At 37.6% G+C, this 13,611-nt stretch overlaps 1 protein-coding gene across 5 annotated transcripts; it reads left to right on the top strand.

The window, feature by feature from the left end:
* The first annotated feature begins 30 nt into the window (after positions 1-30).
* On the top strand, positions 31-13,129 carry TATDN3 (TatD DNase domain containing 3). Of its 5 annotated transcripts, none has more exons than XM_068986050.1 (11): positions 31-126; positions 1,495-1,527; positions 2,452-2,525; positions 2,737-2,821; positions 5,077-5,139; positions 6,042-6,151; positions 6,323-6,378; positions 7,029-7,141; positions 7,602-7,604; positions 9,677-9,775; positions 12,215-13,129. In XM_068986050.1, exons 1-11 carry the CDS (start codon positions 61-63, stop codon positions 12,356-12,358), a joined length of 846 nt encoding a protein of 281 aa, XP_068842151.1. In that variant the 5' UTR covers positions 31-60; the 3' UTR covers positions 12,359-13,129. The 5 variants fall into 5 exon arrangements, with proteins under 5 accessions (XP_068842151.1, XP_068842153.1, XP_068842150.1 ...); XM_068986052.1 differs by having other exon boundaries at positions 12,249-12,269; XM_068986049.1 differs by lacking the exon at positions 7,602-7,604 and having other exon boundaries at positions 9,698-9,775.
* The last annotated feature ends 482 nt before the right edge of the window (positions 13,130-13,611 follow it).

Below are 13,611 nucleotides of genomic sequence, written 5' to 3'. Positions count from 1 at the left end.
GGCACTCGGGTTCCGGCTGTGGTTCCGCCGGCGAGTCCAGGGGTTTCGGTGGCTGCCACGATGCGGGCGGTGGGCGTAGGGCTGGTGGACTGTCACTGCCACCTCTCCGCCCCGGACTTTGACCACGTACGTGAGGGCGAGGTCGGGCCCGTGGGAGCGGGGCAGCCCCCGTCCTTACCCTTCGAGTTATCCTCCCGGGGGCGAAGTTCCACGCGTAATGTCAACGTGTTTTACCTGCTACATTGGAAACCAGAGGCTAGTATTAGAGAAAGAGGCGGTTCTGTTTGGCGGGTAAACCTCTCAAGAGGTGACGCTTAAATGCGGAAGAAGAACAAAGCGGTGGGTGCATGGTGGTGAGGAAAGCAGGCGGGTTGCAGGCCCCCCGACAGGACAGAATTTGGCACATTCAAGCTATCGAAAGGCTGGGTGGCGTCCTATGAGCTAGAAAGAGAGAAGCATAAAATCGGACTGAAGAAGCTTGCATAGGATAGGTGAGGCACGAATTCGCATTTCATTAGAATCACAATGGGGATCCTGCAAAACGGTTTGGTGGGTGGGTGGGTGGTTGAAGGAGAGAGACATGATCTGATAATCCATTTAAAAACCTTTCTGCTGATGTGTGGTAAATGGATAGAGGAAAGCAAGGGTTAGAAGTTAGAAAACCGGTTTGGAGGCTTTTGCAGTATTGAGACTAAAGATGACAGAGGTTACAGGGGAGTTGCAAGCGAGAGAAGCAGATGGATTCAAGTTATATTTTGGAGATCGATTCTAAAGTACATACTAAGAGGACCTGGATGTGCAGAGAGGGAGAGGAAGAACTTGAGGATGCTGGAGAGAGATGGTGGTGCTGTTTACTGAGATGAGGGAAAACAGATTGGAGAAGGCAGGCAGAAGGAACAGATTTGTTGGGGAGAAAATAGTTATGCTTGGCACATGTTGAAACCTGATGTCCATCCAAGTGGAAATGTCATATGGTCATTTTAAAATGTGAATCTTGGGTTCAGAAGAGAATTACAGGCTGGAGATAAAAATTGGGGACTCACTGGCATAATGAGTATAGTAATGAGATCACTTAACAGGAAGTACGCGAAGAAAAGCCTATGGTCCTGAAATCAGAGGAGAAAGAGCCAGTCAAGGAGAATTGATAAGTAGCGGACAGCTAGAGAGAAGTATTTGCAAAAGCCAAGAGTGGAAAATATTTGGGGAAGGAAAGAGTAGACAAGTGAGGAGTTTCTAATGCTGCTGAAGGGTAGAGTGGGACAGAGAACTGTCTTTTATATTTGACAATAACAGTTTCTGTTCCAGTAGAGTGGGAACATAAGCCAGAATTTACGGAGAGAGTAAATGTAAGGTGCGTCAGCTAGGCCCTTCTCACCGCCCTGTTCCTTGCCATCATTGTCAGTCTTTATGGTGCCTCAACTGCGTTGGTATACACAAGCAAAGGATAGTTACTCATCCATCTAAAATGATCATGATTACTTATGTTTATTTTAGGATCTGGATGATGTGCTGGAGAAAGCCAAGAAAGTAAGCCAATAGCTATACTTGCTCTTTTTTGGTTGTTTTTATCTTCCTACTAATTTTGATCTAAGATAGCTTGAAATGTCGGTATAATATGTTGATGTTGCTTCAGTAAAAAATACATTAACAATAAGCAGCATCTGTTGTTTGCTATGTGCCAGGCACTGAACTTAAACCCATTCTGTACATTATCTCATTTAATGTTTCTCAACAACCTTCTAAGGAAGCTACTATTCTATAGGTAGCCGTTACCTGTTTTATAGATGAGGAAGCTAAGGCCTAGATTAATTTGTCCAAAGATGCATCACTAGTAAAGTGATACAGACAAGATAGTCTGAATCCAAAACACATGCCCACAGACACCAGGCGTGCCAGCTATATAGAACAGGTCGGTGCATCTGTCAGCTCTTAAATTAGCATTATTCTGAAGATCTTGGAAAAACTATAAAAGTGTTCTGAAACATTTTGGTTTGTTTGGAGGGAAATTGTTAATTTTGGGAAGCATTTATGAAATTCATTACAACTAGCGTTTTGTGATCTTCCTTCAAACTTATAGAAATGGTTGCCATTTTTATATGTAGCCATGTTTCACGATCGCAGTTTAATTAGGAGTGTGGTATTTGGAGTAACACAGGCCTAATGATCTTGGGCAGGTTATTTGACTCCATCCAAATGTCTCTTGATCCAAACAATGGATTACAGCAATGCCTATGTCAGAAGGGTGTGCAGATTAAATGGGGTAATATTTATACTCACTGAACATATGTCCAAAACATATGTAGCTAATTAGTGATGGCCATTATGATGATATTGATGGAGTGTGAGGGAGCAAGGATAACTGAAAGCACAGAAGACTTTAAATTGTTATTTAGTTGTATTGGATGGATATTGTTTGAGACTATAACTGAATTCTATTCGTGTTTGTTTCAGGCCAATATTATGGCTCTTGTCGTGGTCGCTGAACATTCAGGAGAATTTGAAAAGATTATCCAGCTTTCAGAAAGGTGCTACTTCTCATAAAGAAATAGAATTGCTAATAAGGATGCATATATGGTATCATGTTTATAATATCAAAGATCATCCATTTTTAAAGAGAATGAGATGGGAAAAAATTACATTAACAGCCTTAAAAAAATTCTTTCCTACTTGTTCTTCAGAGTAACATTGTCTCCTAGTCTAATAATCCTGCTTTCTTAATTCATTCTACATTTTTAGGTATAATGGGTTTGTCCTGCCATGCTTGGGTGTTCACCCAGTTCAAGGAGTTTCACCAGAAGACCAAAGAAGTGTCACATTAAAGGTAATAGTCTTATAAAACAGGAGCCATAAAAAATGGTATTACCCTTAGACTCAGTAATCCTCCTCTTTCTGATTTTTATTCTAAAGCAATAATCCAAAAGAAAGAAATTCTATCTTCTTTCACAAAGAGGTTTATTACAGCATTATTTGTAATAGAGAAAAAGAGGAAACAGCCTAGCAGTTCAAAAATAAATAGTTAACTTATACAGTGTTAAATATGATGCTACAATGTTAAATATAACTTTATAGAAAATGTGGGTTATAAGGTATATGTGCATGAGTGCTAAGTCATTTCAGTCGTGTCCGACTCTTTGTGACCTTATGGACTGTAGCCCACCAGGCTCCTCTGTCCATGGGATTCTCCAAGCAAGAATCCTGGAGTGGGTTGCCATGCCTTCCTCCAGGGGATCTTCCCCACCCAGGGACTGGACCCACATCTTCTGCATCTCCTGCATTTTGGGCAGATTCTTCACCCACTGAGCCATACATTGGCTCCTGTCCCTACTTAACCCACTTCACTCATTTCTGTTACAGGCCTGACCCCTAAAGGTTCTAAAGGCTAAATATTTTCTTTAATTAAAAAAAAATTCTAATTATTTTAAGTCAGTCAGAATAAATCTCTCCTCCCTCCCCTTTGCCCTTCCTTTCCTTCTCTCTCCCTCCTTCTTTGAACAGCATAGTGGAAACATCATGAGCTTTGAAGTCAGAGACTTGGCCTGCTGCCTTCTGCGATCTGTGGCACTTAACCTTGCCAGGTCTCAGTTGCCTCGTTTGTAAATGGTGAATCATTATTTGCAGTATTCCCAGTCATAGAGTATAAAGGCATAGAATATTTTAAAACCCCACAATAGAACCACTAGCTATTAAGGAACTTGAGACCTTATGGAGGAAGTAGGAATAGCGCTAAAGTCAGAAAGAGACCTATGAATGTCCTTTGAAATATTTTTACATCTATTAAAATGATGAAGACCACATATATTTATACATATTAATGGTATGAAGTAGTATTTCTATTAACAATTTACTATCCTTGACTTGCCAGAAACTTCCAAATTATTTCACAAGGAATTGAAATAATCTCATTGTAAGTTTGTTTTCCTTGTTTTTATAGATAATACATATACCCAAGAAGATTTTTTTCCCTATATCTGGTCTTCATCAAAATGTGTAATTTCTTTGTCTTAAGGTTTCTAAGTGTGCTACATTTCCTGGGTAATCTCTCCAACTTCTCCAGTCCCTTTGAGGTCCCAGACACACAGATTAGTTTGAACATTTGATACAGAAGATCTTTTCTTGACACTGACCTACTCAGCTATTGTCAGACACCTTCTCTGATAACTAGGGTTACGTACTCTTAGCTCCTCTTGACAACGTTAATTCTGCTCCATTGAGTCTTCTGGAATTGTAAGGCCTTGATTTATCCTCCCTCATCTTCTTTTCTCTCTCTTGAGGCATAATTATAACGTCTTCTCCTGTTCCTCGACCATCTGTTTTACCTCCCTTTTCTTAATTCTCCTTTTTCTGATTATTCTCACTAGAAATACTTTGAATTTACATACTCTGAAATCCTCAAAGTAATTTAAAATATCTAGAACCAAGTTTTCCATATATTTGTTTTTCTCTTACAAGGAAACCCTTACAGGGAAAATTCTCTTTAAGTGGAAATAGTGATATGGAAACTATGGAATTAACTATACAGTTACTTCAGTAGTTGACAAATAGCCATATACATGATATTTAGTATTTATATTGTTGAAACTTTAGGACAAAAATGGGGTATGCAGAACTATAAAAATTAAATCAGTGAAAATAGTGCAAAAGATGTTTGGGATTATCACTGTTAAAATTCACAAGTCATTCATTCGTACTCTAAGAGGAGAATATAGCTACGTACTCCCAGACTCCCCAAGGTGAGTGGCTTTGTTTTTTCTTGCTCAGCTATTCCAGGAAATCCAGATCACTCCTCCTAAATACCAGGAAATGCCTCCTAAACAGAAGGAAGTGTTGAAGTGGGAATCTTCATAAGAAGTAATGTTCTTATAACTAATTGGGTATGGGACATTTCTGCTCAAATTGCCAGCTATAATTACTCACCATTATAGAAGGATTACCATTCCTAGCTCCTCAACTGGGTAAAGAATTTGTATGTAAAGGACCCAGCGTAGCAAAGTGCCTGGCATATAATAGGTGTTGACACCAAACCTATGACATTCCTCTCTCCTATTTGAATGAATTTACTTTTTTTTTTCATCCCAGGATTTGGATGTAGCTTTGCCCATTATCGAGAATTATAAGGATCAGTTATTGGCAATTGGAGAGGTAAATATCCACCAGCTGATCAAGTGATTTCTAATTCAGACCTCCATGTGATACATGAAGGCAGTCCCTAACTCAGTGTTGGTGATTAGAACAAACTTAGATAATTATGTTCACCCTGCTCAGCTGAATAACAACTTGTCAGTACTTCCTCAGTAAGCAAAAGCGCTTAGGGATAAAACAATAGAACACCTCCCCATGGCCTTGTTAATAGATGCTTTATTAACATTTCAATATGCTTTGCTTTTTTTCCTTTTGCTTAAGTAAGGCCATCTCTCTGGTTACTTCAAATAGTATGTACAAGCATACTTTAAATATTAATAGGTTAGAGTTTATAATAAAAAACTTATTAAATAATTTAAAGTTGTGAGACATTTTACCACTTGGTAATTCCACTTGTAAAAATAAAAGATAAGAATAACACATTCAGAATATAGCTTATAGCAGTGCATGCCAAAATAGTATCAAGGGAAGCAGTCCTTTATAATCATTACTGTCCAGTGTGGTGACCACATGCAGCTGTTGAGCACTTGAATTGTGACGGGCCCAAACTGATGTGTGCTATCAGGATAAAATGCACAGATGATTTCAAAGTCTCAGTACCTCAAAGAAGAAATGTAAAATAACTCAGTAATTTTACATAGGTTATGTGTTAAGATAATAATATGAATGACTGTAATACATTGATAATGGTTTAGGAATTGTGACTTAGAGTATATTATTAGAGTTAATTTCACCTGTTTCTTGTTAGTGTCTTTAACGTGGCTACTGGAAGCTGTAAAGCTGTGTATGTGGCTTGAGTGTATGACTCGCGTTATATTTCTCTTGGACAGTACTGCTCCATCATCTGCCTTTTGGGGTTCATTAAACCATAAACGTGATTCTGTTTTATTTTTCTGTTATAGGTTGGACTGGATTTCTCCCCCAGATTTGCTGGCACTGATGAACAGAAGGAAGAGCAAAGACAAGTCCTAATCAGACAGGTCCAATTAGCCAAAAGACTAAATTTGCCTTTGTAGGTTAATTATCATCTTTCTATATTAATAGTTTTAAAGCACATTATTGATAAATAATGATTCTCCTGAAATGGAGCTCTACTTTTCTTTTTCTCTTAACTACTTTAATAGATCAAAAATAATATGTTCATAGTAAATACTTAAAAGGAGGTTTTTTTGTTGTTCAACAGAAATGTTCACTCACGCTCAGCCGGAAGACCTACCATCAGCCTGTTAAATGAGCAAGGTATGTAGGTTCCTGAGAAAAACGTGCCTAATGTTTAAGTTTGACAATTCTAGTCCATGTTCTCATAGAAAAAGACATCTTTATTTGTTTTCTTAAAGAGAAGGGAACAGGCCAGGGTAGTGATGGAAATCAATTAAGATGGTTTTGCAAGTCAGCCTACTATTTATAAGGTTTTCAGTGTGATTGTAATGTTTGTCAGACGAGGATAAAGCGAATGAAAAATTAGATCAAGTAAAATAAGTTTTTTTTTAATTGGATCAAGTAAGAGCAGTACATATGTATGTGTGTGTGTACTGTTGAATTTGTTAATCATTCAATTCCTCATTTCTACTAGCCTCCTTCTTAAGGACAGTTTAACCATTTAAAGACCTATTAGGAACAATAATTTGATAGTTCACAAACTTCAAGAAGGTTTGGAATGGGAAGTTTAAATAATTGTTTAAAATTTGTTTCAATTTTATATAACTTATTCTGCAGAATAAGAATTTATTTTTATTCTACTGGTTGAACACTGTACGTTTATCTATCCTTTAGAAACCACAGAACCTTCTAGTGACCAACATTTACTTAAAATCTGTGTTGTTCAATTTGATTAGTGGGAAAACCTTTCATTAAGGAAATAAAATGAACTCTGATTTAATTTTTGAGAGGTGCTGACAAAGTGTTGCTGCATGCGTTTGACGGTCGGCCATCTGTAGCCATGGAAGGGGTAAAAGCCGGATACTTCTTCTCAATTCCTCCTTCTATCGTAAGAAGTGGGCAGGTAAAATCTTTCATTAAACTTGGTTCTACGCTTTGTGACATAACACTTTAAAATAGGAACTTTCACTTTACTGCTGTGAACTTTTCCTGTTCAGTAGTTTTTACGGTACTGTACTGTTATGTACTGTTCTGGTTTCATTACAAAAATTAATCTTAGGTCCCTACCTCATACTTACATCAAGAGTAACTCATAAATGGATCAGAGACCTAAATGTAAGAGCTGAAATTACAAAACTTTTAGAAGAAAACAGATCCAAATCTTGGTGACCATAGATTAGGCAGTGGTTTTCTTTGCCATGACACCAAAAGCACTAATCACCAAAGAAAAAAAAATAGTTAAATTGGATCCACACACAAGAAAACTGGGCAGCTCATGCTCAAAAGACCTGACTCCCCGATAGCTTTCAGAAAAGTGTTTTTAAAGGCCGTGTGAGGGAGGAGGCTGCAGGGCATGTGATCAGCTTGTACCCAGTGCTTGAATTGGTTGACATCAAGATACAGTTTTAAGCATCATCAGTCAATCTTCTGGTTTCAAATGGCCTGAGATCTACATGCTTGAGGTCAGCAGTTTCATCTGGTGACGGTCCGCTTCCTATAAAAACAACTTAGGAATGTGTGTCAGACCTCTGTGTGTATCTTTCAGGGAACTGGAAATTTGGTAACTCTCCTATATGATTGATTTGTACTCTAAGTTGTTAACCAGTTTTCCAACCCAACAGCTATTCATTACTTCTATATCTTCACATTTCCTTATCATTAACTCTTGAACCAGCCTTTTAAGACTCAGGGGAGGCAATAGTCCAAATTTATCTTTTTATTTACCAATTTAGCATTTTAGTTTTGTTTTTTAATTTTTATTGTAGTTGATCCAAGATTACTTTTATTTTTCCTACTTTTACCATTCATGGAGAAATTTCTTATTCAGTAGTACTTTTTAGCAGTGCTATCATTTCCGTTTCTAAACTAAAATGCTATTATTTTTTCTAAGTTTAAAGATAATATTTGTGCATTATAGAAAATAGAGACACTTCAGAAAAAGACAAATTTCCGGTCAACCCAACTCGTCCTACCACTGAGACAATCATTGTTAACATCTGATTCATATAAAATACGAAGATATCATATTCTTTTTGTTTTGAGTTAGCTTCATGGATATTTTTTGTATCTATAAACATAGACCTATTTCTTCTTTAAAATAATTACATAATATTTCACAATATGGATGTACCTAATTTAGTTAAGCATTACCTTAAGTAAAGGTTACATTGTTTCTAGTTTTCACTGTTAACAGACAGCACTTCAGTGACTAGCTTTGCACATCCACAGTTGTTCACATAACTTTTGCAGTTACTGTGTATAAATGGAACCATTAAGAAAAAGGGTATGTATTTTTAGATATGTGGTTAAATTGTCACATTTCCTTTGAGGAATTTATACCAGTTTAATTTTTGTCTGCCAGCAGTGCACGAGCATACATATTCCTGTGCTTTTGCAGTTTTACTCTTTCTTTTTTGGCTGTGCCAGGTGTTCGTTGCTGTGTTGGCTTTCCTCTCGTTGTGGGCGAGGCACTTCTCTTTGCTGCAGCCTGTGGGCTTCCCCTCGCGGTGCCTTGTCTTGTTGGGGAGCACAGGCTTGAGGGTGTGCGGGCTCAGTGGTTGCAGTTCCCAGGCCCTGGAGTGCAGGCTCCTAGCTGTGGTGATCGGGCTGAGTTGCCCCTCGCGTGTGGGATCCTACCGGACCAGGGATCAAACCGTGTCTTCTGCATTGGCAGGTGGTTCTTTACCACTGAGCCACCAAGGGAGCCCTGAAATTTTACTCTTAAAATAATTTATTTCATCATTGTTCCACTCTGCATCATGTATCTCCTTTCCGTTTTTTATCTTAAAAAGTGCAGTGGCAACAAGAGAATTGCTCTTGGTGTAAAACTCATTGAGTTAATTGAAGTCCTTATAATCCAGGCAAAATCATAAACAGAATATCAAACCATCTATTTCCTAATCTAAAATTCAAAATATGCACATGAACTTGGATTTATAAATATAAAACCTTGACTGACCTAAAGTGAACAGCAGGAAGAAACCCTGAGTATGGTAGTGGTGGAGAAACAATAGAAATCTCTCCATGGATCTTTCAGTGAGCATGTGATACCAGATATTTGGTTTCTTGCTGGATGTACCTCATTTTCTGCTCTTGGTTGCTACTCTCTTGAGTTCCTAGAGGCTTCAGATAATTTTTGGCAAAGAATGTTTTTTTTGTTTGGCCACACTGCAGTGCTTATAAGATCTTAGTTCTCCATCCAGAAATCAAACCTGGGCCCCCTGCAGTGGAAGCACAGAGTTCTAACAACTGGACCACAAGAGAATTCCCAAAAATGTGTCTTTTTAAATCTGTTAGTGTAGAATGATGAGAACATAGTGGACATTTATTAGTTGAATGTTCAGGCATGAATTTTAAATTCCTGCCAAATAGAATGCATTGCCAGGTAGGTTTAATGCTCCTTATTTAATCTTTACTTCTCATGTTTTAAACTTACTAGCTTTCTCTTTTCTCTAAGAAGCAGAAACTTGTGAAACAGTTGCCTTTAACTTCAATTTGCTTAGAAACAGATTCCCCTGCACTGGGACCAGAAAAACAGGTAAATGATTTTCCTATTTCTACATTATTTAGTGTATCTTTCATTTGAAATATTTTCAATTTAGCTGTGTTTCTCCTTACAGAGTAAATATAATGGAATCTTACTGTAGTGCTAGGTTGAAAGGTTATATTGACTTAAATTTCATCAGGTCTTTTCCAAATATGGCAGTAGTGCTCCAAAGAATATTATTTGCTATGGGTCACAACCTAGTTTATGTAATACTGAAATCCAGACCAGTATAGTAGAAAAGCTTAGTGTCTACACCTGAAACTGCCACAACATTGTTAATCAACTGTACTCCAATATAAAAAAAACGTTTAAAAAAAAAAATACCCCAGTGTCTAGAGTCGGAAAGACCTGGATTCAGATCTGTTGTGTGATGGTACCCACTAGCTGTGTGACTTTGGTCAAGTCTCTTAATCTCTCTGGAACTATTTCTCATTTATAAAATGTGGGTAAAATAATAGTAAAATGCTATGAAGTATTACAGTGGGGATTAAATGAAGTAATGTATATGAAAGTGCTTAGTGTGTCTGATATATAGTAAATACTCAATAAATGTTCATTTTTCTGTTTTTAATTAGCATGCTAAAATTAGCCTCAGTGTCTTTCAGTACATGTATGTATTGATATAGTCATGGATTTATTTATGAAATTTTTGCTCTACATTTTGTTATTATAGGCCATAAAGAATCATATTTTCAATATTGCTAAGAATTCCCTGGTGGTCCAGTGGTTAGCACTTGGTGCTTTCACTGCCATGGCCCAGGTTCAATTCCTAATCTAGGAATTAAGATCCCACAAGTCTTGCAGCACAGCCTAAATAAATAAATATTGCTACCATTATAAATTATATTTACCTGAAGGGAAGACACAGTAGGTACTCAAAAATATTTATTGAATAAATGAATTTTTTAAGTGAATATGTTTTTTGTTGAATAAGATGTGTTTATCTTAGACTAATAGAAAACACAGAAAATAATAAGAAAATAGAACCATCTACCACTGAAAGGTTACCACTCTAGTATACTGGTTAAAAGTATATACTCTGATGTCAGATTGCTCAGGTTGAAACCTCAATTGGGCTGTTTACTAGCTGTTTAGGATCCCTTCTTATCTGTAAAAAAGGATGGTAATAATAATAGTACCTATCTCCTAGAGTTATTTTGAGGATTAAATGAGAAATTCCATAAAAAACTTAGAACAAAACCTTGCCTACGATAAGCACTAAATAAATGCAGGTTCTTATGTCCTTCTTATCTCATAACTTGCTTTTATGTGGTGAACATATGTGTTCATCAATAAATAAACACTTTTCCTCATCCTGGTTAATAACTATATAAATTTTAGCATGTGAGTATATTTAACCGGATATTGCCATGTAGGTTGTTTGTTTCCAACATGGTACAGTTAACTCTTGAATAGCGAAGTGGTTAGGGGTACTGACACCTTCTCCAGCCCTGCGCCGTACCGTGGAAAGTCCGCATCTATCTGCCCTCGATGTCTTCAGTTTTACACACTGGATCCAGCCCTCTTTCACATGGTTCTGCATTCACAGATTCAACCCAAGTTTGGATTGTGCGGTACTGTAATTTTTATTGAAAAAAATCTGTGTTTAAGTGGACCCACACAGTTCAAACCATGTTGTTCACAATATAAAGAATATCCTTGAACCTAAATCTGGGTGCACATTTTTCATTGTTTTTTTAGTAGCCTACATTATCAAGGTTTTTTGTTTTTTTTACTCTTAACAGTTGTCATATTCCTCTGAACATTATCATCCTGAGTAAATAATAACAACAATAATATATTTCATCATATCTAAATGCCAGTGATTGAAGACGGACCGCTATTTTGTGACCCTTAAGGGAGAAAACACTACCAGTTATACCTTCACATGGCATTGGATGTCAGTAAAATATTTATCAGTTTCAGAGACGTTAAGATAGGGGAGAAATGCATCTTAGAATCAGTGAAATACGGGTGCATAACCTGTTTAGTCTTCAGACACACGATGGCATTACTTGAATCAAACTGTACTGCAGCCTGTGGGGTGTGGTGGCCACGCAGCAGAGCACAGTCTTTACAAGCACTTGCTTGAGGAGCAGACCATGGGACAGTTAGTGCTTCGGTCAGGTCACCAAGTGTCCACTGTGCAGACTGCTTCATGTGCGAGGTTCTGGGACCTCAGTTGTTAATTCCCTGCCCTAGGGTATTGTGAGCCCTATGTTTCAAGAGCAGCATAGACTTAAAATCAGTGTTGTAGCCTTAGCTTTCAGGCTGAAGTTCAGGGCCTTCTCCCCACCCCCTTAAAAAAAAAAAAAGGCAAGAACCCATCAGTTGTTTTAACCTACTCGTTTTCATCTTTTATCCACAGTCTCCAAGGATTGCTTCTGTCAAGCGTCACGTTTGATTCAGTGTCTCTTTGTTCTGTTTCAGGTACGGAATGAGCCCCGGAACATTTCCATTTCAGCAGAATATATTGCCCAGGTGAAAGGGGTCTCAGTGGAAGAAGTTAGGGAAGTGACAACACAGAACGCATTGAAACTGTTTCCCAAGCTTCAGCTGCTGCTCCCGAAATAGCCTCCGAACAAAACCACCTGCAGAGGGCAGTGTTTGAGAAAAATAAGTGTCCTGACAAGTCTCAACTGCAGAAGCCACTGGAGAAGTATCAAGATAGAGAAGATTATAATTTTAGAGAAGAGTTTCTCTCAGAAGTAAAACTGGGCTTAGGTCCTGAAACCCTGGGTTCAGATTCTACCTTGCACTGCTTTTCAGTTAATGAACTCTTAGCAGAAGATTGGGAACACTGCTGCCTCTTTGCCCGTTAAGAGCAACCACCGCATGAACTGAAACCGTTTCTTCTGGCGAGGGTGGCTCCCACAGATAAGAAACACGCGCTACTGTGATGGCATGGAACAGGCCCCAGTCTGATTCTTTACCACCTCTTTGACTTCTCACAGGATTTATCCAGTGACAGAAGAGTATCTAGTTTCTCATCCTGTCAAAAGTCCTGTCTTTTCTGGGTTTGCAAAACTGAACTTTGCATTTTGAATTCTCTCTCTCTTTAAGAGAAGAATGATCACGGTTTTTATGTTGATCTTAGATTCTGACTTGGGAAGCCCATGGTTTGTACAATCATCATTAAACACCAAGCCCCAAAGTTTAGCTAATAACTTGATTTTAAGTTCCAGGCTGAATTTTGTCACATGTTTAAAATGTAAATAGCTTCATTTAAAATGTATCTGACATTTTTGCATGCAGTAATAAGTTTTGAAAATCTCAGGAGTAAAGAGAGTCTTGTACCTAATGGTGATGGTAGCACAATAATGCAAATGTACTTAATGCCAATAAACTATACCCGTAAAGATTATTAAGATGGTAAATTTTGTTATGTGTACTTTACTACAATTTTTTTTAATCTTAAATATAGTTTACAAGGTATTGTGATTCATACCAAAACCTGAGTATTTAATTTTGTTAAATTTTATAAGCAGCAAACACTGGAAAAAGTACCTGCCAGAGAAACAACTTCCTAAAAATCAAAGTGATTTTTACATAATCTTCAATATTTTGAAATGAATTCATTTATGGAGGAGTGGGGGTAGAGGGTCCCCAATCAAGTTAGACCATCTAAGAAGCAGCACAGGACCCTTTATGAGATATTCAGCCACTTATCACCATGATATCACATGAAACTCGTACATTTAGTGGGAGGTTGTATTAAAACTAGATTTCTGAGTTCTCTTTTAACTCTATCTCTTTTGCCCGTTTCCTACTGCCATCTGCTCACAATCCCTTTGTTGGACATCTTCTCACCTTTAAATCCTTTAAGA

This window comes from Capricornis sumatraensis, chromosome 14 (genome assembly GCF_032405125.1).
Source record: "Capricornis sumatraensis isolate serow.1 chromosome 14, serow.2, whole genome shotgun sequence".
NCBI classification, from domain to species: Eukaryota; Metazoa; Chordata; class Mammalia; order Artiodactyla; family Bovidae; genus Capricornis; species Capricornis sumatraensis.
Note: the sequence above shows the minus strand (reverse complement) of the source record. Positions and strands in the feature narration are given on the sequence as shown.